The sequence below is a fragment of the Poecilia mexicana genome, unplaced genomic scaffold (genome assembly GCF_051168715.1).
Source record: "Poecilia mexicana isolate PSO_F unplaced genomic scaffold, ASM5116871v1 scaffold_2, whole genome shotgun sequence".
In the NCBI taxonomy this organism is placed as follows: domain Eukaryota; kingdom Metazoa; phylum Chordata; class Actinopteri; order Cyprinodontiformes; family Poeciliidae; genus Poecilia; species Poecilia mexicana.
This window is the reverse complement of record NW_028263371.1, coordinates 52,363,293-52,384,048: the sequence shown is the minus strand read 5'-3', so window position 1 is coordinate 52,384,048 and position 20,756 is coordinate 52,363,293. Positions and strand designations below refer to the sequence as shown.

Here is a 20,756-nt window from a genome sequence, read left to right as displayed (position 1 = left end):
TTATGAATACACCTCATCTACGTCAACACAGGTAAAGTTTCCACTGTATGCAAGTAAATGTGATTACGATTGAATAACAATGGACCTTACCAAGCTCCGCCTAGAAACGCCCCTCTGCATGTCTCACAAACAAAGCCTCGCGGGGCTTAGTTTCTATGTGTAAACATGGCGCCTTTCGTTTCGATTGACTCTCTACAAAGTATTTCTGAGTCGATTAGTGTATCCTTTCTGCCTTATTTTCACAAAAATATCAGCCACGACAATGGACAGGGGAACCAACAAGTTCATATCATTTATGGACGACATCAAGGTGTTTGAGCCACGCGATGCCTCCAACGTTGTGTGCGTCGCAGCTAAAAGCTACCGGTCGATGAGGAAAACAGCAGATCCTCACACCCTCAGCATAAATATAGCTGTGGACAAGATCACTGATGCCTATTGTTCTTGCAAGGCTGGGTAAGTCGGGCATTCATGGTTTTGAGGATTACTTTTGAAATCAGTGATTTCTGTTGTTGGCAAATGTTTGAGTGTGCCTAGGCCTGTTACTCGGTACTCAGTGCTAGCGTGGCTAACACGATTACAGTTTAGTAAAAAGCCTTTTCAGGTCAAATAAAATCTTTAATGCATATCAGATACGGTACACATTGCATATTGATCTGTTCAGCTAACGTAAGACTGTGTAACAGACAGGCTTCAAGGTGTAGAAGTTGTATCGGTACTGCCATTATGCTGTACTTAGCTAAAAGGTTTTCATAATGAATGTGTTTATTATTGACTTTTTTTTCAGACTTGGGGGTCATTGTTCACACATTATAGGCCTCCTTAAGACTTTACAATATTTCAAGCTTCAAAATTCAAAAGGGATCGGGAGGTGCTGGTGCCTATCTCTAGCTAACGTTCCGGACGAGAGGCGGGGTCACCCTGGACAGGTCGCCTGTCTGGAAGGGCCACTCAAAATATCCCCATTCACTAAACACAAAGAAAGCAAAGTAATAATACTTAGACCAGCACACACTCCTTTGTTTTCATTGATCTTACGACGGTTGAGCTGCAAATGCGGTCGTGCACAAGCTTTAATCCAAGCTAGGCATTCCGTATCAGAGTTGGGAAATCTGTGAATTTTATTTCCACAAATACAATCAGGATGCCTGACATCGCCTGTACAGATTCCTCACTGACAGTGGAGAACCATTCTTATTTGAGTTCTGTCGCAAAAACTTTGTGTAGATTGTGGTCTGCTAGTCCACAATGTACATTAGCATGTGTATACTACTTTAGCTTTTGTTTGTGAGACGGTCACGCACTGGTAGCTGCGCAGTGACGTCAAATGGGCATTAGCCAATGAAACGCGGCCCCTGTGGTAAGGTCCATTGTACAGCAGGGCTTTAACTCCAGTTCATAAGGATTGGTGTCCTCCAATCTTAAGATGTCTCTTCTTTAACACACCTGAGTCAAATCATGAGGTCAGAGGTCATTATCACAACTCTGGAGAACTTGACTGTCCTAAGCAGCCATTTAATTCAGGCGTGCTGGACCAGGACGTATCTAAATGTTGCAGGACACCAGACATCAATGTCTGGATCTGAGGATCCTGTTAGAGGATCAGTGTGTTCCTCCAGCAGATCCATCGGATCAGAACCAGATCTGAAAGATCCTGATGCTCCAGAAAGTGAAATAACACCAGAACCCGAGCCAACAGTCAGCTGTTTCGTCCTGTGTAGAGATGAATATAAAATGCTATTTACACACATAGAAACTCAATAAACTAGAATCGAAAGGCAATTTATTTCATTTAATTTTATTCACTTAGTGAATAAAGTAAAACGCAAATCAGAATGTCTCACAAACTATATATACAAATATCAGTCAGCAACATGACTTAGGAATCTGATTGGAACCTTTTGGGCAAAACAGATACTGTAAGAACCACACAGATATTTTTTTTATGGATTAAAGATTCAAACTGTGGAGAATGAGACAATAAAAATCCACGTTTGGCTTCCAACAGCTAACGTAGCATAGCCGACATAAACTTTAGCTCCCGCTAACAGAAACATGAGGAGGGCAGCGTATCAAATACCAGACATTTAAAACGTAACCTGAAATCATTTAGAATTACTCTATGTCTCATTATAATCAGAGAGCGAAGCCTGCAGGTTTAGCTTGTACTTACTTCAGAGGACAGACCACCGGGACGCTCCGTCTTGCTTCTGGGTTGCCTGGCTATTTATCCGGCTAGCGAAGCATTCCGCCACCCAGTGGTCGCTTTTCAGACTACTTAGTCTCCTGTACCGCTCAAAAACGCAATATATGTCTATAAATAATTTTAGGATATTATAAGGAAGTGCTGAGATATACAGTTTTCTACCGAACTAACTTATTTGGCACTTCGGCACAAGCACAGTGAGAAACGTCAGAAGACTAGACTCAGAGCAAAACTCAGTTGTCCCACCTTTTACTAGCATGTAAACGTACCATCTACACAAATCTGGGAGCTTCCCTGAAGCGTTAAATGAGTCTCAAAAATAGTTGTGCACTCGTAAACGGATCTGTGTGTAAATGCAGTTTTGTGTGTGCGTACCAGGTGATTTGTGTGTACTTTTTCAACATGTATAGGCATAGGAGAAGGTTTATTTCATTTTTAAGGTTTACAAATCCAGTATTACACACGCATAGATATTTTTACACACACACAAATCTTTTTACACACGCACAGATATTTTAAGACTATTGTCACTCCATAAAATACTGCCTATTTGTTTCACACTTGCTGCAGCCACAAATTAAACTTGGTCTGATTATTAAAGTGCAGCCACGAACAGCACAACAGTTACTCGAGCTCTACAAGGGCATCTTACATTTTCCAGTGGAAAGTTGCTCTCTATAACAGGTTAATGTGTGATTCGGTTCAGTTCTAGTCCAGTGGGGAGATTCTCTGTATTACGGTCAGGAGCGCAGCAGCTGCGGTTATTTCTCCACTGATCTGCAGCGACACTCAGCAACTGAGAACCTCGAGGTTCTGGTTGTGATGGACTATATAAACCCATATATTTTATTTTGTCATAAAAATGTATTGCTGGCCCAAATATAAATGATAAAAACACAGATGATTAACTATTATTTTTTAAATCCTAACGAAAAATAAAATTCACATCACACCAAGCTAATATTGTGTAGTTCTGGTGTTTAATGCTGTCGGCACAAACCTGCAGCTGAGATCTCTGACCAGCTTCTCTGCTTTTCTCTTTATTCCTGTCAGTTCTTCAGAGAAAAGAGCTGCTAATTCACGGTCATTCCGTTACAAAACTTAACGATCATGTTCCTGTCGCTCCCTTTGATTAAACTCACAATTATGATCCTCTGTATGGAGCAGCTCTCTGCGTCTGTAAACATGTTTTACTAAATATTGTATTATAACCGAAAAGAGAGATGAAACTTCCATCATGAATATGGATTAGTAAAAAACCCTACAAATTACATTAAAATATTGCTACTTCCGGTGGGCAGAATCAAAGCATCATGGGACGTAGGAATAAGTTGGATAGAGCTTTGGAACGTGACATCACTGTTGTAAACATTCTCTGCAGCGAAGGATATGAGCGCCATTTTTCAGGGCCATAAACATAACCAGCAAAAACAACTTTCTCTCATATTTTTTTTAATTGAAGCTACTTAAAATAATTTAGCTATGGTACGAACTTGCTGCATTATTGGTTGTAATGTCTGATCACACGACTGAACGGTAAAAAGATGAAAAACAGATTTTCGTTTCACTGTTTGCCTGCCTGGAAACAACACGAGGAGGCTAAGCTATCAGAGCTATCAAAAAAAAAAAAAAAAAACCTAATGGCCTGGGTATCAGCGGTTGAGACGTCCTATTATTACCTTCTATAAAAATCCCCAGACACAAGTTTCCTCCAGACATTTTCATTCTGGTGAGTGTCTAAATTTGCTTTGATGGTTTTGCATCATACTTTTTTGCTAGGATTTTGTCTGAGTATACTCACATTCAGTTTCTGTTGAGTTAATTTAAGTGTTGTCAACCTTGTTTATATCGGGCTATAATTGTTTATGTAGCGTAGTCCGAGTTTTGTCGGTGGACATCGAGGTTCTTACATCATTGTGAAGTAAACTATTTTACTAGTGTTATCAAATTTACAGCTTTAATACTGATGTGTGTTCTGATATGTCCTCTTGAAGGCAAACCGATGTGTGAAATGGATGAGCTCAATCCTGACTGGGTTCCAGCGCTGAATATGGGTCATTGCGAGGTAAACGACATGGGCGTCAATTAAAGAGGCGATACAGCAAAACCATCAACAAGTGGGGGAGCAAGTTACTGAGACTGATTTCATTATTTACCCCAGAAGAGGTAAATAATGAAAACAGAGTAGCGGAGGCAACAGAAGAGGAGCAAGTTGGAGAGGCTGAGGAGGAAACCCCAGGAGAGGAGCTCAGCAAGGCTGCAGACTCTGAAGAGAAACATGAACCAGCAGCAAAAAAGCAACAAATAGAATGTCACTTGTGTGAAGAGAGAAGAGAAGAAATAAATCGCTTGTTACAGGAGAACAGGGAGCTCAGCTCAGAGCTGAATAAAAAACAGCTGGCCACAGATTTTCTTAAGGATGACACAAAAAAAAAACTATTATACAGGACGTCCTTGCTTTGTCATCTTGTTATTTAACACGATTTAACAGGCCTTTTCTGTTGGCATCAAAAAACCTTTCACAGGTTCAAATAACTTTACTTACACTAATGCATCTAAGACTCGAACTGTTCAGCATCTTTGCCATCTTTTTAATGTGTCACATAAAACTGTCTAATGCCTTTGTTGACACCCTAGATGTGTTGTATGCGCACCCTAAGCCCATGGTAAGCTGGCCTGATAGGCCACAATGCCTCCTCAGTTATTGGAAACATTTGGAAAATGTGTGGCAATTATTGTTCGCTGTTTTGAATTAGGAACAGAAAAACCCTCAAATTTAAAAACGTGCACATTCCGTCTCTTGGTACAATGGCAGACACACTATGAAATAACTACACTATGAAATACATTCTTAAGTAAGAATGATGTGTGCTGAGGTCAAAATGCCATCATTCACTAAATGGAGATCTCAACTTGATGCTAAAGATGTTGACACACAAGCTGTAGCTCTCCTCAGAACTTATGTGGGAAGAGTGATTGGTTGCATGAGGAACAAATACAAAATGTTACACAGAACTATAATGATTAGTTTGCTGCTTACATGTGAGGGTGAAGAGGTGAGACTTCTTGACGAGATCACATAAAGAATCCAATCATATGTACAACTTGTCCAATCAAAAAGTCTAAAACCTGTTAAATGTTTGTCTGCCAGACGTTACAGATCCACACAGTACCGTTACAGCTGGTATCAGGTTCTGCTGCTCCTGCAGGTTGATCTTGTGAGTCTCTGATCCTGTCAGATTGAAGCTTCAAACACCAGGTCAAAGCTGCTTCTGACTCCAGAACAACCATCAGTTTGTCTTTAGTGGCGTCTGTTACAAGACCAGCCTGAAAAAGAAATTAAACGTCTCATTGTTCTGAACATTTCAGAGCTCTGCTGCTCTCTGAAATTATAATATTACCTTGGTTGCAGAATCTGTCATAAACTGTTTAGCTGGATGACCCCAGTTGGCAGGAACAGTTAGGACCCAGGTGAAGTCAGAGGCCTTAAACTCGCCCTCTTTGGCCTGGGCTTTGATGGTTTCCAGAACGTCATCCTTCAGATATTCAAGAACGTTTGTGAAGACCTCGAAGGCCTTAAAGGACTTATTATTGGCTGCTTTGATTGTCTGATTCCTGAGGTCCTGGAAATATGTTTTAGTAATTAGATTGTATTCACACACATATTATGTTGTCAGATTTAAAGAAGACTACACTGGCCGCCCTATGTAAAACTATACATCTATAAAGATCTTCAAAGTAAGTTAAGCTCTTGTTCCTACAATCTGGTTAAGTTTTGTAATTCATATCTCAAAGCTGGCAATTAAAAACATATCAGTCCATTTTCATTTGCTTCTGTTTTAATGCAACATGCATATATCATTATGACTGGCATTGTAAAGTTTATTATGCAAACATGATTTTGCAGATGCTAGTCTCTGATTGGTTCCCTGAAGACGACATCCAAGAGGTGACGGATATAAAAGCTGCTGACGGACTTCCTGCCATCCATCCTCAGCTCATCTCAACTGGCAACATGCTCCTCCGCAGCACTGATTGGCTGAGCAATGTAACGTGATTGATATTGTATTAAGTGATGCATTAAGTGATGACAAAGCGGGGCGTCATCACGACTTTACACAAGTGTGTCTTTACCACCGCGGCAGAGGCTCCACCGAACCCCTGAGACCGAGTCCATGATCGAACCCAGGTTAAGAACCACTGGTCTAGAATGAATGTGTTATATTGAAAATGCTCAGGTATATTCTATAAGTGTTTTATTCTTAAAATCTGTGCTTTGATCCAAGGGGATGCTGAAGTTCTGAACCATGTTGCGCACCAGACTTTATGTCAATTTAAAATTACTGCACTGATCTGTATTTGTAGGAATTTGCCCGGCAGGAAATAAAATAGGTTTAAGACAGGTTGGCTTTTGGTTGAACTCTGGTAAATGACTAGAGACTTTGTTCCAACCAGGTATTAGGTAGGAGTAACATCATATTTCAAACTGGCAGGATGTCATAAGGTGTGGTTGAGGTGGTGAGGAGAGACGCAGAGACCCATGTAAGAATATGAGGGGCCGTTTAGGACAAAATCTACGTTTTGTCTCTCACACACTACCAAAAACTCACGCATACTCAAAAAAATACTCAAATTGCATATACACACTACTAAAATGTCACACACGCACACATCTCGCACACATACACTAACAGCTCGCACATTCACAAAAATGTTTATCTCTCATACACAAGACTAAAGTTGAACACACACATACACACAGTACTAAGACTCGTTTTATGTATGTGTGAGAGCGAGACTCTTTTTGAATGTGTGAGAGCGAGACTCTTTTTGAATGTGTGAGAGTTGTCACGGAAGAGGCGGGGCATAATTTTTGGATCAAACTGCGCATGCGTAGATCCTAAACTATAAGTTTCGATTGTTGACTCACTGTATGTTCTATTACTTAGTATATTTGTGCTTTTAAATATATATAGAACTTTTAACTTTCTTGTAGCTTAAATGTGCTATAGAAATAAATGAATCTGATTGATTGATTAAAAATAGCAAAATCGCTGTATTACAATCTGTCCACTGGGTGCCAGCATTACAGGAATTATTAAGAGGTCTTGTGAGAAATTCTGTTCCCCCGTGAAAATCTGTTCCCCCTGTGACGGGAGCGCGCATTGCAGCCAGAGACGCGGATCCGGTGAATCTGACCATTTTCACGGCGCTTCTGATCGATTTCTCGGTAAAAACTACTCATATGATCATATCAATGTGTAACTTTGAGTTTAATCGGCAGCTATCAAAATAAAATACATACATAAATAAACGAGGTCTGGTGTGGAGGTCTTTTTTTGCTGTTTTGTGTTATTTTGAAAGCGAAGAGAATCGATCTTTTTTCAGCTTTTGTCTCGTAAGCCTGACAAATAAAAGTCAGTCAACAAACACAGGTTCCCAACACGTAGTGTGCATTTATAATTTTTCATTTCTGATAAAGGAGGAGGGAGATTAATATATCTGCAAGATCTTTTACTTTGTTTTCAAAATATTTGCACTTCATTGTGTATGTTTGACATTTGTTCTTAACATAGTTTAAATAAGGTAGCTATTGAAAGATAGTTTCAATCACACAATTAAGTGCAAATATTTTGAAAACAACAGGTTCCCAACACTACGTGTTTTTACCGAGAAATCGATCAGAAGCGCCGTGAAAATGGTCATATTCAGCGGATCCGCGGTGGAACGAGAAACACCTGGGAACAATCAACGGGAAAGACTCAGAGACAGAGACTCACAGGAAGGAACTAAACACAAAAAACTAAAAATAAACAGAAACATGGATCCTGACACAGAAGAGTTTACTCTAAATGACCCTATAGGTCTCTCTTGTCTAGAGAAGCACAGTAGCCCTGAAATTAAACAGGTCTCAGAAGGTAATAAAATTGCTTCAGTTGTCCCAACTTAGTAATTTGAAACAGTTGTAGCCGTATAAGGGAAACAACACGCCTTAATTTCATAAATTTAAAACAAAAGGAAACACCCTTTTGAATAAAAGAACCCCAGAGGAATAAATCAGATTTGCTTTTGCAATTCTCTAAAGACGTCTTTGCTTTTTGTTTGTCGTTTCCATTTTCCTCTCTCAGGTAAATTCATGTGGTGTTTGTTGTTTGAGAGCACATCTGATGTGTTGTGATGTGCTCTTGTGGTGATAGTATGCATCTGTCTTGAATAAATATTGATTATTGGGACGCTGTTACCTCTGTGTGATCTCAGTTTTTTTGCACACTGGATTTTTTGAATTTGGGCATGAGAGGATATAACGAGTCAAAAGGTTTTAAAAAGGGTTAATAAGCTTTAAAATTTTCCTCTCTCAATATTGGTTAATATTAATATAGTTTTCTTTTGCTTGTTTTTGGCATTATAGCTCACTCTGAAGTCACATGCTCCACTTGTAACATCTCAAACAAAAATACATGTTTTTAAGATAAATAACATAAATGTTCAACTTTGTGTGTGTCGGCTGCAGGACGGATCCTTCATGTCATGATCAGACCACCCCTTGATGGATTGTAATCACACTTCTGATTGTGATATGTTGTGATTTGTTACTGATAAAACAATGACTGTATTGTGCAACAGTATTTTGCATAATACACAATAAGTGGCTAGGGCAATTGATAGAACTGTAACTACATTAATCATCTGTCAGCTCTGTGCTGCCCTCAGGCAGCATATCATCCATAAAAATTCACCCACATGGCATTTACTGTGCAAACCAGAGCTTTCAGTGGAAAAACAAAAGTTCCTTTTAATGTCATACAAATATGAGACAGGAACATGGATTATATATTTATATAGACCTGTCTATTGATTTATAGATTAATAGTTTTACTGGACAGAAATGACAAAGAACAAATCTGGTTCTTAATCAAATCCTAATGGGTCAAACTGAACGCGTCATGGAGTGTCAGCCTCATGACAATAACATTGACATGAAAAATAATATTGAAGAAATAAATATATCAAATTAAAAACTTTTTCAAATTACCCCGCAGATAACATGCATTTCATGCGCTTCGGCACACAAACCTATGCATTGCATCTTTATGTGACAAAAACTGAGTAGATTTACTATTTATATTTGAGTGAGGTTTTCAAAACTTTTATTTATTTTGTGTGTGTTTGTGTGTGTGTGTGTGTGTGTGTGTGTGTGTGTGTGTGTGTGTGTGTGTGTGTGTGTGTGTGGGGTGTGTGTGTGGGTGTGTGTGTGTTGTTATTGTTTGAGGATAAATGTCATTCAGTTACATCATTTAAGTTTAAACAATAAAAGATTGAGATAATGGAATAACATTGGGTTTGATGCTTGGTCTAAATAACACAGACTGTCAGCTTTCACTGTATTTAGGTGAGTTTTGTGCTTTGTAGTTATTTACAAAATGGGTTTGCATGGCTGATGCACATTTTCATGGCAGGTAAGTGGTTGGATATATTTACATTAACTTTAATGCACATTAATTTTTATACCTGCCAACATGTACGCATAATAAGGTGCTGCAAATGTTTTGTATGTATGCGTGAGGCCCCTGATCATTCTTCAACTTACACTGCATTCAAGGGCCGTCTTGAAATTTTCAAAGAAATAATGTTTCTTAGCTTCTTCTTCTTCTCTCATATTATTAAATGCTGTTTTAGCTTCATAACCAAACTTCATAAATTTTCCACGTTCATCAAACAGGATGCAGGTTGGAGTCTTTGGGGTGTCTAGTCCAAGTTCCTTTCCCCATCTCTTTATCTGGGTCTCACTTCCTTCCTCTCTGGGTTTAGCATTGAAGGCGTAGCCACTGAATCCTGAACCAAAGTCTATGGCTATGATGAGAGAGTCAGGACCAGCTGGATGGAGGAGAGGAGAAAGTTAGAATATGAAAAAAACAGAGACTATTGATCTGATTGAATAGTTTTGATCACAATTAATTATGGCCTAATCAAACTTAAGACTATCCATGATAGTATACATAAGCTGTTTGCATAAAAACAGAAAATAGAGATCACACACTGAAATTTTAACAAATTACAAAAGTTGAACTGGGAAAAAATTACATATATATTCAGTTTTTTCTTAGTTGTCACAATTATATGTTTCAAATTATCAAACTAATTTTAATATCAGAAAAAGTTAACCTAATAATCCAAATGAAACATTCTGTTTTCAAACAACAATTTTACTTTTATAGGCAAAACAAAAATCTATTCAAACCAACCAGATCCAATGTGAAACATATTCAACCTGAAACCAGTTTGGCTTCTCTGACAAACTTTCAAGGTCCACAAGACTCACTGAGCTGAGCTCCTGTGAAACCCCTCCCACTGCAGCGAACATCATGGTGTTTTGTCCTATGTGTAGTTTACAACAGTAAGCACTGCAATGATGGCAGAGAGGAATAACTATTACGGATTCACAAGTTTGGAGGAAAAATGTCTCCTGGAAGCAATAATCCACCTTCCTAAGTACATCCTTGTAAACACTTTTCAGTTTTATTCTTGTAAAACCCATTGGTTTAGTTAAGATATAACACATGAATGAATGGGGGAACTGGTTGACCTTTCATGACCTCTGGAAACATTTTTTAATATCTTTAAAATGAACAGCATAAACAAAAAAAATTGCTGCACAAACATTTGACACCTTGAGACATTTGTACAACTGATGCAGACCGGGAAGTTGTAAGATTATATACATTCAGTTTACAGCAGAGGAATAGCTCATAATTTAGGTGCCATTGTTAATTTTATTGTTTATTCGCAGTTTTAGTGGAACCCATAGTGTATGTTGGTTTTTTTCTTTCACTGTGGAAAAAGGTTACATATATTCATCTGCTTGATGTCTGATGGCACAATGTGGATCCTTCATTTGGCTTGTTGAATATTATTTCAACCAAAAGAAAATAAAATGCAAATGAATATGTAACTATTATCATTTAGCAACTTACAGGTAAGAGTAGTTTATGACATGCAATTTTTGACACTGCATGTTATAATGACAGACATGCTCAAATCACTCCAAACCAGCCATGTCAGGCTGGCCCGATTGGAACCACAGCAAACTGGGTGGGAGATTTTTAACTCCAAAAAGTAATTAAAAAATAAGTGAAATTATGCACAAAAATAAAACTGTTGTACTGTTGTAAAAAGGATACAATAATATATCACACAGAATTTTTCTCTCTTTCCTGTCAGGAACAAAACAGATTAAATGAAGATAACTTGAATCCATATCTGCCAGGTGTAGTAAATACTTTGAGATAAACTATAGATGCCAATTACATTGTTCCTACTTTATTTTCTTAAATTTATTTTTTGGTTGGTACATAACCTATAGCTTTATAAAGTCTCAGATCCTAAATTTTGTTTGGACAATTTTTCTATTCTTGCAGAATAGCTTTTTAAGGAATGAAATAAATGTGACAAATTTTTCAGCAAAAAAGCTGAAAATTGATTAAAATTATAAAGTGGATTTCTTGTTATATTGACGACTCAAAGTGGCGTAACGATGCATTCACCCATTCACACTGACATTTAAATATGATGCATGGATTAACAATTAATTGGAAGTGCCTTGCCCACAGACACATTATCATTTAGTGAGTGAAAGCTGGAATTCAACCTACAGGAATAAGTAAAATGTGAAACCTCCATCAGTTCTTACCTTTGACATTGAGCAGCACTTGTTTCTTGATCAAGATCTTCCCCCATTTGTTGGAGACGGTGCAGGTGTAGGTGTCTGTATCTCTGTCTGTCGGGTTCTTCAGGATCAAACTGCAGTCTCCATATTTTACATTTCCCTTCATCTCAGTTCGGTCTTTGTACTGCTTGTGCTGTTCTTCAGGCATTTTGCCACTGGCCTCATACATGTGGACTAATCGGCCGGTGTTATTTTTCCATGTTACTGTTAATTCTTTGGGCAGACAAACGATGGTTTTACAGGGCAGCGTAACAAACTCCATTCCTGAATTCACCTCCACTCTGTAGACTGAAAAAATACAAACCAAAGAATCAGCTGCTTTGACATCATAGCTGCATCAGATATATTTTCAATAATATCTGTGTGGTTACAATTTCTTCCATAAGTACCTTTGCATTTAAGGACAATACACAACTGGGATCAAATATTCACACCAAAGACACAATATACTCATGAGAAAAGATGCAGAACTATCTACATTTGTTTCTGGACAAGAGATTATTAAGAGTACAAGCAAGTAGAACAGATACTAAATACAAGGATGTGTGAATGGATCACTTCAGTTCCAGACTCTCACCTCATAATGGAGGATGAGTTTCCAAATTAAAAAGTGCCTTTATCCTCAGTGAACCAAGACCAACCTTCTATCTTTGTCAGATATTGACAAGTAATTTTCATCAAACTAAGTAAAATCCTAAGTTTTTGCCTCCAATCTGAGTCAAGTCTCAAGATCCTAACTACTAAAATCAACAATTTCCTGTCATATTCACAACATCTAGGTACCTCTAATCCTCTATGGCTGTAAGTTAAATCAAGTCAAGTTTATTTGTATAACACGTCAGTAATAAAACATTTCAAAGTGCTTTATATAATAAAAACATCATAGTCTTCAACTATGAATCAAGCAATAACATTTTGTTTTTCATTTTGACCTTACAATGTCATGGTAACGAAGGTCTTCATTACTTATTTTGGTGCACTTAAAATGCAGATTGAACATTTTAAATGAAAAAATTCCTAGTACACGCAGATTCAAGTATTTTATTGTTAGTTTGTGGGTGTTTGTAGGCAGCGTCTTCTCAGCTGTTACTGATTATGATCTGTTAGCAAAATAAATAGATTAATAAAATATAAGTGACTAATCTTTGAAATTGAGTGACAGATGTTTGAATTCCTCTGGGTGTTCAGATTGAAAGATATATTTTGGGTCCTGAGCACCTTTTAAAGGTTCTGGAAGAGACTATTATGATTGAAGGGAGTAAACTGGATTTTAGAAGTTAAATATTAGATTTATATCTAAAGAAGTGTGTTTTTATAGTGGTGCTTAGTGTTAGGAAAATAAATTTTAAATATGTTAGTTTTGAAACTCAACCACATGTACAATATTAGCTAAAATTAATAGAGTTTTAAATAAAAATATTTGCTCCAAATTATATCCATGGTTCAATCGGCGTAATCTCTTATGTAGGATATTTCTATTGAAACATTATACACTATGTTGAATTAAAATAATTTGGCTTGTAGTTCTGTATAATTTAAAACACAGTTCTTAACCTCTCTGTGGACTGAGCAGGCATTCACAGGGGGTAATGGCTGTTTGTGTGAGTTTAACCTTTTGACCATCTTGATAAGATTTAAACAGCTGGTGTAAAACTGAATGCATCATAGAATATCTGTAAAACACATGATCTAATTTGTAATCTCTCCCAGTTGTTAACATGTCTTGATTGAAATAGCCTAATTATAGTTGTCAGATTAATAACTTATTCTGCCCTATTGACCTTTAAGTTACCTGTAGTTACAGCAGATTGTCTGCTAAGATCTTTTGAACTGCCATTTGTCTGTGTGGGAAACAATCAGGAGAAATTCCAGCTTCACACTGATCTGTGAAAAGCCATAAAACAGCTGGAGTTCAGGAGAAGCTCTGCTTCCACTTTGTTTAGACAAAAGGGACAAATGGCCTTTGATCTTGAAAACAAATTACAGGGAGTTTCTAACTTTAAAGAGGGTCAGAGATAGCTCCTGGTTGGATGAGCAAAGATACGCCTTATTTGAATAAATTAAAGACAAGAATACGCCTTTACTATAAAAATTTGTACACAGGAGTAACAAATTAGATTTGCTCTTGCAGCTTTCCAAAGACGTCTTTGCCTTTCTTTCTTTCTTTCTTTCTTTCTTTCTTTCTTTCTTTTCCATCTGTCTCAGGTAAATGAATGTCTGTTGTAGTGTGTTTGAAGTGTCTGTGTTGTCAATGTGAATTTATACTTTTTAAATGTTGGAATAAACTCTGAAAATGTATGACGTGGAGCATTGACTGTCATCTCTGTGTGGCTTTTGTTTCAACGCATGGAATCATTGAATCTGGGAGGATAAGAGAATATAACGAGTCAGAAGTGAATGATTTTATTCTCTTAACACTGGATAAAAAAAAAACTAGAAGCAAATGGGGGAGAGAATTGCAATGTCATGTATTTACTATTAAAAATAAAAATGTTACTGTCCTCACAGAACTTCATCTGTGCTCTGTGATCCGGAGCACCTAGTTTACATACATTAGATTAGTTTTCTTTTGCTCTCTTCTTTTATCTTTCCTTTGGTTTATTTTGTTTGTATTTCCTTTCAATTAATGTACAGCACTTTGAATTGCCTTGTTGCTGAAAATGTGCTATATAAATACAATTTCCTTACCTTATAATAAATAAATGTTTTATTCTTTCACTTTTTGTGTATTTTTAAATATATCAATCTGAAGTATTAATGTATTAATAAAGCTTATGTAATGAAATAAAAAATAATTTACTCTGTTAAAATTATTTTCACTCTTTGCTGTCAATAGCAGAGTTAACATACTGTAATATTTTTTCTCTGGAAAGAAGTAAGAAAAATATGTAGTTCAATGTTTGACAATGACTGGTCATTGTCAAACATTGTCACAATTGTGTAAAATTTAATTATTCTCCAATATTTAAAAAATTGTTTAGTGCTCTGGCATTTTGCCTTAAGAACAAAGTTTGAGAAGCAATTTACTGGCTTTTTCTCTATCAAACATGCGTCTCTTATTTAGTGGAAATATTGATGTTGAAGAGACTTTCTCCAAAATTACAGCGTTTTACAACCAGCATGGTTGTGCTGTTGAAAATGAGGAGCTGACATTCCCAAATCACATTGAAATAAAATCCAGTCCATGTAAAGATAATGGAAGGATGGGTCTGTTGGTAGATTTATTTGCAGTGTTTTATTAATTTGTTTATGTTAAAAAATATTTGATTAAAATATTATACAAAGTTAGAATGTCTGCTTTCACAACAGAAAAAACACATATAAGGATCAAAGGAAGCATAAAGATTCTCATATAGAGAACATTCAATGCAAAAGGATTTATCATATAACATTCCTATTTGCCAAGGTATGTTAATATATGGGATTGCAGATGATAATACATTAAGAGCTGTGTCAGAGCTGAAAGAGATGACTCTTCTTTGGGAGCCAAGCCACAAGAGCTGGCTCTGAAAAGAGATGAAATTCCCATCACTACTAGCTTGTCCTTAAGGATAGAAGGTTGAATTGTGCTAAATGAACTCAAGATGTCAAGAAGCTACCTGGTCACATAGCTACCAGGTGTGTCCACATAGGTGTTTGCAAACACACAACGCATATTACCAACGTAAATTAGCATGATATTAGTATAACCATAATATCGTTTGACATGTTAACCTATGTTATTCTCCTCTAACCTTGCAAATATGATACAATTTGAAAATTTGTGCTATACTGTGCGACAAATGTCACATTTGCAATGAAAACTGTCTGCATGTGCAACATATTGTGCTACTGCTGGGCCTGTCTGGCAGTGTTGTGAACAATGTCTGCAGGAGTTGTCAGTCTTAGTGCAGAGACTTTAGGTGAGAGATGGGAGCTGAATTATTTATGATTTAAATTGCAAATAACTACATGCTAATATTTGCAATCTCTCTTTTTTCTGTTGTTTGATCCAACAAATTATTTCTGATACTCAAAGTTATTTCTAAAACAAAAACCCCACACACTCACAAAACCCTAACAGGGTTAACATAAAACCTGTTAGGGTTTTATGTATTATAAAATAAAACTTACCTGGCTGGAGATATTGTCGGAAGTGAAACAAAAGGCCTCCAAAACCAAGAAGAAAGACGAGAAGAACCAGGAAAGCTTTGGCCCATCTCGGAAATTTCTCTGTTGACAAACAAAAAACTTGTAAGCTCTCTGTAATGATTGCACATTAATAAGCTATTTGTAGGCATTTGTTACATAAAACTATATATATATATATATATATATATATATATATATATATATATATATATATATATATATATAATATAACGCTAAGAAAAGCAATGTCATGATTGTTAGAAGTAGAGCAGATAAGCATCTGATAACCCCTGACTTCTCTTTATCTGGCATTGTCCTCAATATATGCAATGAAATTAAATATTTGGGACATTACATAACTGATGACCTATCTGATGATCGTGACATCTGTAGGCAGTATTGTATGATGTATGCACAGGCTAATATTCTGATCAGAAAGTTTGGTATGTGTTCATCCTCTGTGAAGGTAGCTCTTTTTAAAGTTTTTTGCACTTCACTTTACACAGCCATCTATGGCGAAGATACAAAAAAAGTAGCCTGCAGAAACTTTATGTGGCAAACAATGATGGCATGAGGCTCCTACTCAAAGTGCCTAGATGAAGCAGTGCTAGCCACATGTTTGCACATAACGCTGTTCCCACATGTGCAGCTGTGCTCAGGAATCTCATGTATAAATGCATGTGTAGATTATCCGTGTCATACAATAATATAATAGCAATTTTAGTAAACCCTGTTTTTAGTACAGTGAGATTTCTCTCAAGATTGTGGAAACATTGGCGTCATCATTTATTTGAATATGTCAGTGAATATGTCATGTTTATTTTTGTTTTTTCTCTTATTTTGTTTTTACCTTTTTTACTATGGACCTTTTTTGTGTCTGGAATAAAGATTGATTGATTGATTGATTGATTGATTGATTGATTGATTGATTGATTGATATACATATATATATATATATATATATATATATATATATATATATATATATATATATATATATCAGTAAGGTGAGTTCTAAAATACTAACTTGTTTAGAATAAATTATTCTGTGTTTTCCTTATATCTCTGTTAGCTAGTTGCTAAGATAAAACTAAAAGAAATGACATGTTCGGGAAGACCCTCAAAGATGAGATTACAGCAGGGGTGTCCAAAGTCGGTCCTGGATGGCCGGCATCCTGCATGTTTTAGTTCTCTCCCTGGTTTAATGCACCTGCATCAAAGGATGGCTCATTAGAGGCCTAAGAAGAACATTGACCTCCTGAAAAGGTTTTTAGTACCACCAGGGAGAAAACTAAAATGTGCAGGATGCCGGGCCACTAGGACCGACTTTGGGGACCACTGGATTACTAGGAGCTAGGTAACGCCCTCTTTGGGGCATAATTTCGGTAGAGGCTAACAAAGGAGATCACAACCCCTTCTGGGGGGCCATTTTGACTTTCTACCTTTTAAAGGTGGCATGTGAAATGGACCAGCTGTATTTTACCAGCTGTATTTTGGTAATAATAAATGGAATTCATGAATTCAACTCACTGACTCTTCTATAATTCTTCACAAAATGGACTGTTTTTCTCCCTTTTAACCACTATTAAGCAGTGCCCACAGCTGCTCTGAGTGCTCTCAGAGTACAAACATCACAGTGCAAGAAGAGAGATGGAGAAGAGGGAGAGTGCAGCTGTTTCTTTTTTTGAAGAAACAGATTAACTCCATAGAGAAACAACTGAACCTGAGAAGGAAATAATGCTCAAACTACAGAGCAGACGAGTTCTAAAAAGTACAGAAACCTATTAGCTGCATGTTTCAAAAATAATTCTGTTAAAAGTAATTTGTGATAATGTCCGATTTCCGTGTTATTTGACAGCCCTAATGCTATTTTTGGATCAATCTATTTGCTAAATTTCTGTGGAAGGTAGCTCCAAATTACTTGTCTGCCATCTGGTGTCCTTGCTTCGTCAAGTAGCATGCTTGGTGATAAGCCAACCTTTTCACACACAATGGTGTTGTATTGTTGATGAACAATTTGTTCAACCAAATCATTTGAGTGAACGAACTGAAGCAAATCACTTCATCAATTGATTTGTTCACAGGTGAAACGTTCGTCTTTTGTGATTCACAGAAACTATAACAAATATTTACTTAATGAGACACAGAACCACTCCAGCACGGTAGCTCTACTGAGAATCAGAACATGATCCATATATGCTCTGACAAAATACTACAGCACAGTGTGAGGGATTCACATACTATACAAATCATGATGTTCATGCCATCTAATCTCCGAGTGTAGATTGGAGACTTGATGGAAAGCAAGTTGTTGTGGTGCTGTGCCATAGCATGTCCAGAGTCATGCAGTACATGGATTTTGCTCGAATGTTTCGATGTTTCACTCTGCATGAATGTGCAGATCCAGTGAATGGATATCGTGAACAAATAATTTTAATGTTCTGATTCTAGATATGCAGTACACTAAAACGAACTGCTGGTTCTATCACTAACACACATGCAAATATCAGTGATTCTTTGTTAATTTTACAGTTAAATAGTCTTTATTGCTAGCTTGTCAGAACACACTGTACTCATATTTTAAATGAAAAGTTGAGGTATTGTGTTAATAAATTCCTTTATTTTGGAGAAACTTACTTTGTGTTTTTCTGTGCTTATGTGCAGTGGCACCCGCTTTGGATGTTAAGCGGCATTAAAAGGCAGTCATTTAATGGGCTAATAACGACGTTTAACTAAAGTTCTACAGGGTTTAGAGTCCCAGTTGACGGCGTTAAAACTAAAAACCTAGAGGTTGGAGACCTTGTCAAACGGCGTTTTTGACTAAAGTCCCAGAGGGTTTGAGTCCCAGTTAAATGACGTTTAACTGAAGTCCTAAAAGGGGTTTTAATGTTTTTATCTTTTTTTTTTCAAAATCTCTTTCTCTTTCTTACTGTTTATTCAATGTCACATGCTGTTTTTTTTATTATGTAAAGCACTTTGAAATACCTTGCTGCTGAAATGTGGTATACAAATAAAATTTGATTGATTGATTGATTGATTGATTGATTGATTGATTGATTGATTGATTGATTGATTGATAATAATGGTCATTCAATGGGCTGCTAACATCCAAATCAGGTGGCAGTGTGTGATGGCTGCAGATACAGCCACACAAATGTGGTAACATTCAATCACACCACACAATAGTTCAGTCAGTCTCTCTACACTTATATTTTGTTTCTTTAAATATGAGATTTAATTTACAGAATAACTTTTTTTTTGTTTAGAATTCTACTCATCATATAACACTGTATTCTGGAATAAGTGCTCACATTTTAGTTTACACTGTTATATGTTTTACATGATTTGACCTTTGTTTGCTTTGAGTTACTTGAGTGCCAGCTGCTCCAGTCCTTCAAAGAGGTGGAGAGGGGATGGAGCAAACCTATGGAGGCTGCAAATTGGTCCATACCACAACGCAGCATTAAGGAGAGGGAATGGGAGTTTCTTATGTTAGCTTCAGTTAGGTTTTTGTGTGTTCTCCCCTTTGTGTCTTCTATGTGGCCTGATCACCCAGTATTTAAGTTTCCCCTTTGTCTCATTTAGAGAGGTCTGTTTGTTTGAGTTAGTCTGAGTTGAATTCTGTTGCTTTGACCTCTTTTATGGGCCCAACTTTGACATTTTTTCATTATTTAGCCCAGTTTCTGTTTGGATTTAAACATGTGGCTGACTCTCCTTTTACTGCTCAGTCCATCACACAGTGCACGTTTTCTGAGACGGTATAATTCATTATAAATCATATAGTCTTTTATAGCCAAGCTAATTCTTTGACAACAGTGAAAATAAGAATATTTCCTTTTCCAAGCCTGCAGTGAATTAATCACCTCTCCCACATCCTCATCCTCTTGGCACGTACCTGTGTTTGTCTGTTTTTAGTTCTTCTGTTCCCATTGCATGCTGTCAAATCTAATCTAATCTAATCTAATCTAATCTAATCTAATCTAATCTGACCAGTGTTTTCTTTCTGTGGATCTGTAAGTTTTATTCAATCTGTTCATTGAATTTTGGTCCATGGTTCTGTTGCCTGAGATAAAAAGACTTGTATTGAGTGGTCTCTCACGTTTCCCTTTCTTTCCTGCTGTTTTGTCTAATTGGATGGTTGAGCTGTTGAGATTCCTTCAATTTGTGGACCACAAGCAGGATCTGATCTTCCACAAGGTCATCTTTCACTTATGTATATCTTGACTAGTTTCGATTTAGGTTTTGTGTGTGAGCAATGTGTGACCTTTTATTTGCTGCAGTGTAAGTACATTTTTCTTAATAAATATTGTGCTGTGAGGATCAATTGCTTCTTATTGGGCCCAAAGCTGGATCTTATTAGAAGAAGTTCTGTTTTTTGAGTTAGAGGTTAGGTTTAGGACAAAGATGTCAATTGCATTTATTTTAGGGTTAACCGTGTACTGGTAATGGTTATGTTTAGAGTAAGGGTCACGGTTAGGCTATAATATGAATTAAAAATGATTGCAATTCAATGCAAAGTACCAGAGTAAGATAGAAAGGCATTTATATCTAAGGGGGTGAAAGGGGATGGGGTGAGGTTGTGACGGGTGGAAGTAGGGGTGCATTCAAAGACCGGGAAGGGGTTGATTTCATATGTATATGCAAGTAGAATACAAAATGTCTCTTAGCACAATCAAATAAGAAAAACTCCTTTCT

General features: G+C 36.9%; 1 protein-coding gene and 1 pseudogene across 1 annotated transcript in view; one reads left to right on the top strand and one right to left on the bottom strand.

Annotated features, from left to right (window-relative positions):
- LOC106913126 (heat shock 70 kDa protein 12A-like) overlaps nt 1-20,756 on the bottom strand; it is a 49,183-nt gene that overhangs the window by 11,344 nt on the left and 17,083 nt on the right. Inside the window, exons 4-8 of the mRNA XM_088002619.1 lie at nt 16,044-16,142; nt 11,895-12,218; nt 9,795-10,081; nt 5,608-5,829; nt 5,380-5,533 (exon numbers count right to left, since the gene is read on the bottom strand). Of these exons, the coding sequence (XP_087858745.1) occupies nt 5,380-5,533; nt 5,608-5,829; nt 9,795-10,081; nt 11,895-12,218; nt 16,044-16,142 (1,086 nt within the window). The remainder of the gene's footprint in view (nt 1-5,379; nt 5,534-5,607; nt 5,830-9,794; nt 10,082-11,894; nt 12,219-16,043; nt 16,143-20,756) is intronic.
- LOC148160924 (uncharacterized) lies at nt 3,689-9,784 on the top strand (annotated as a pseudogene).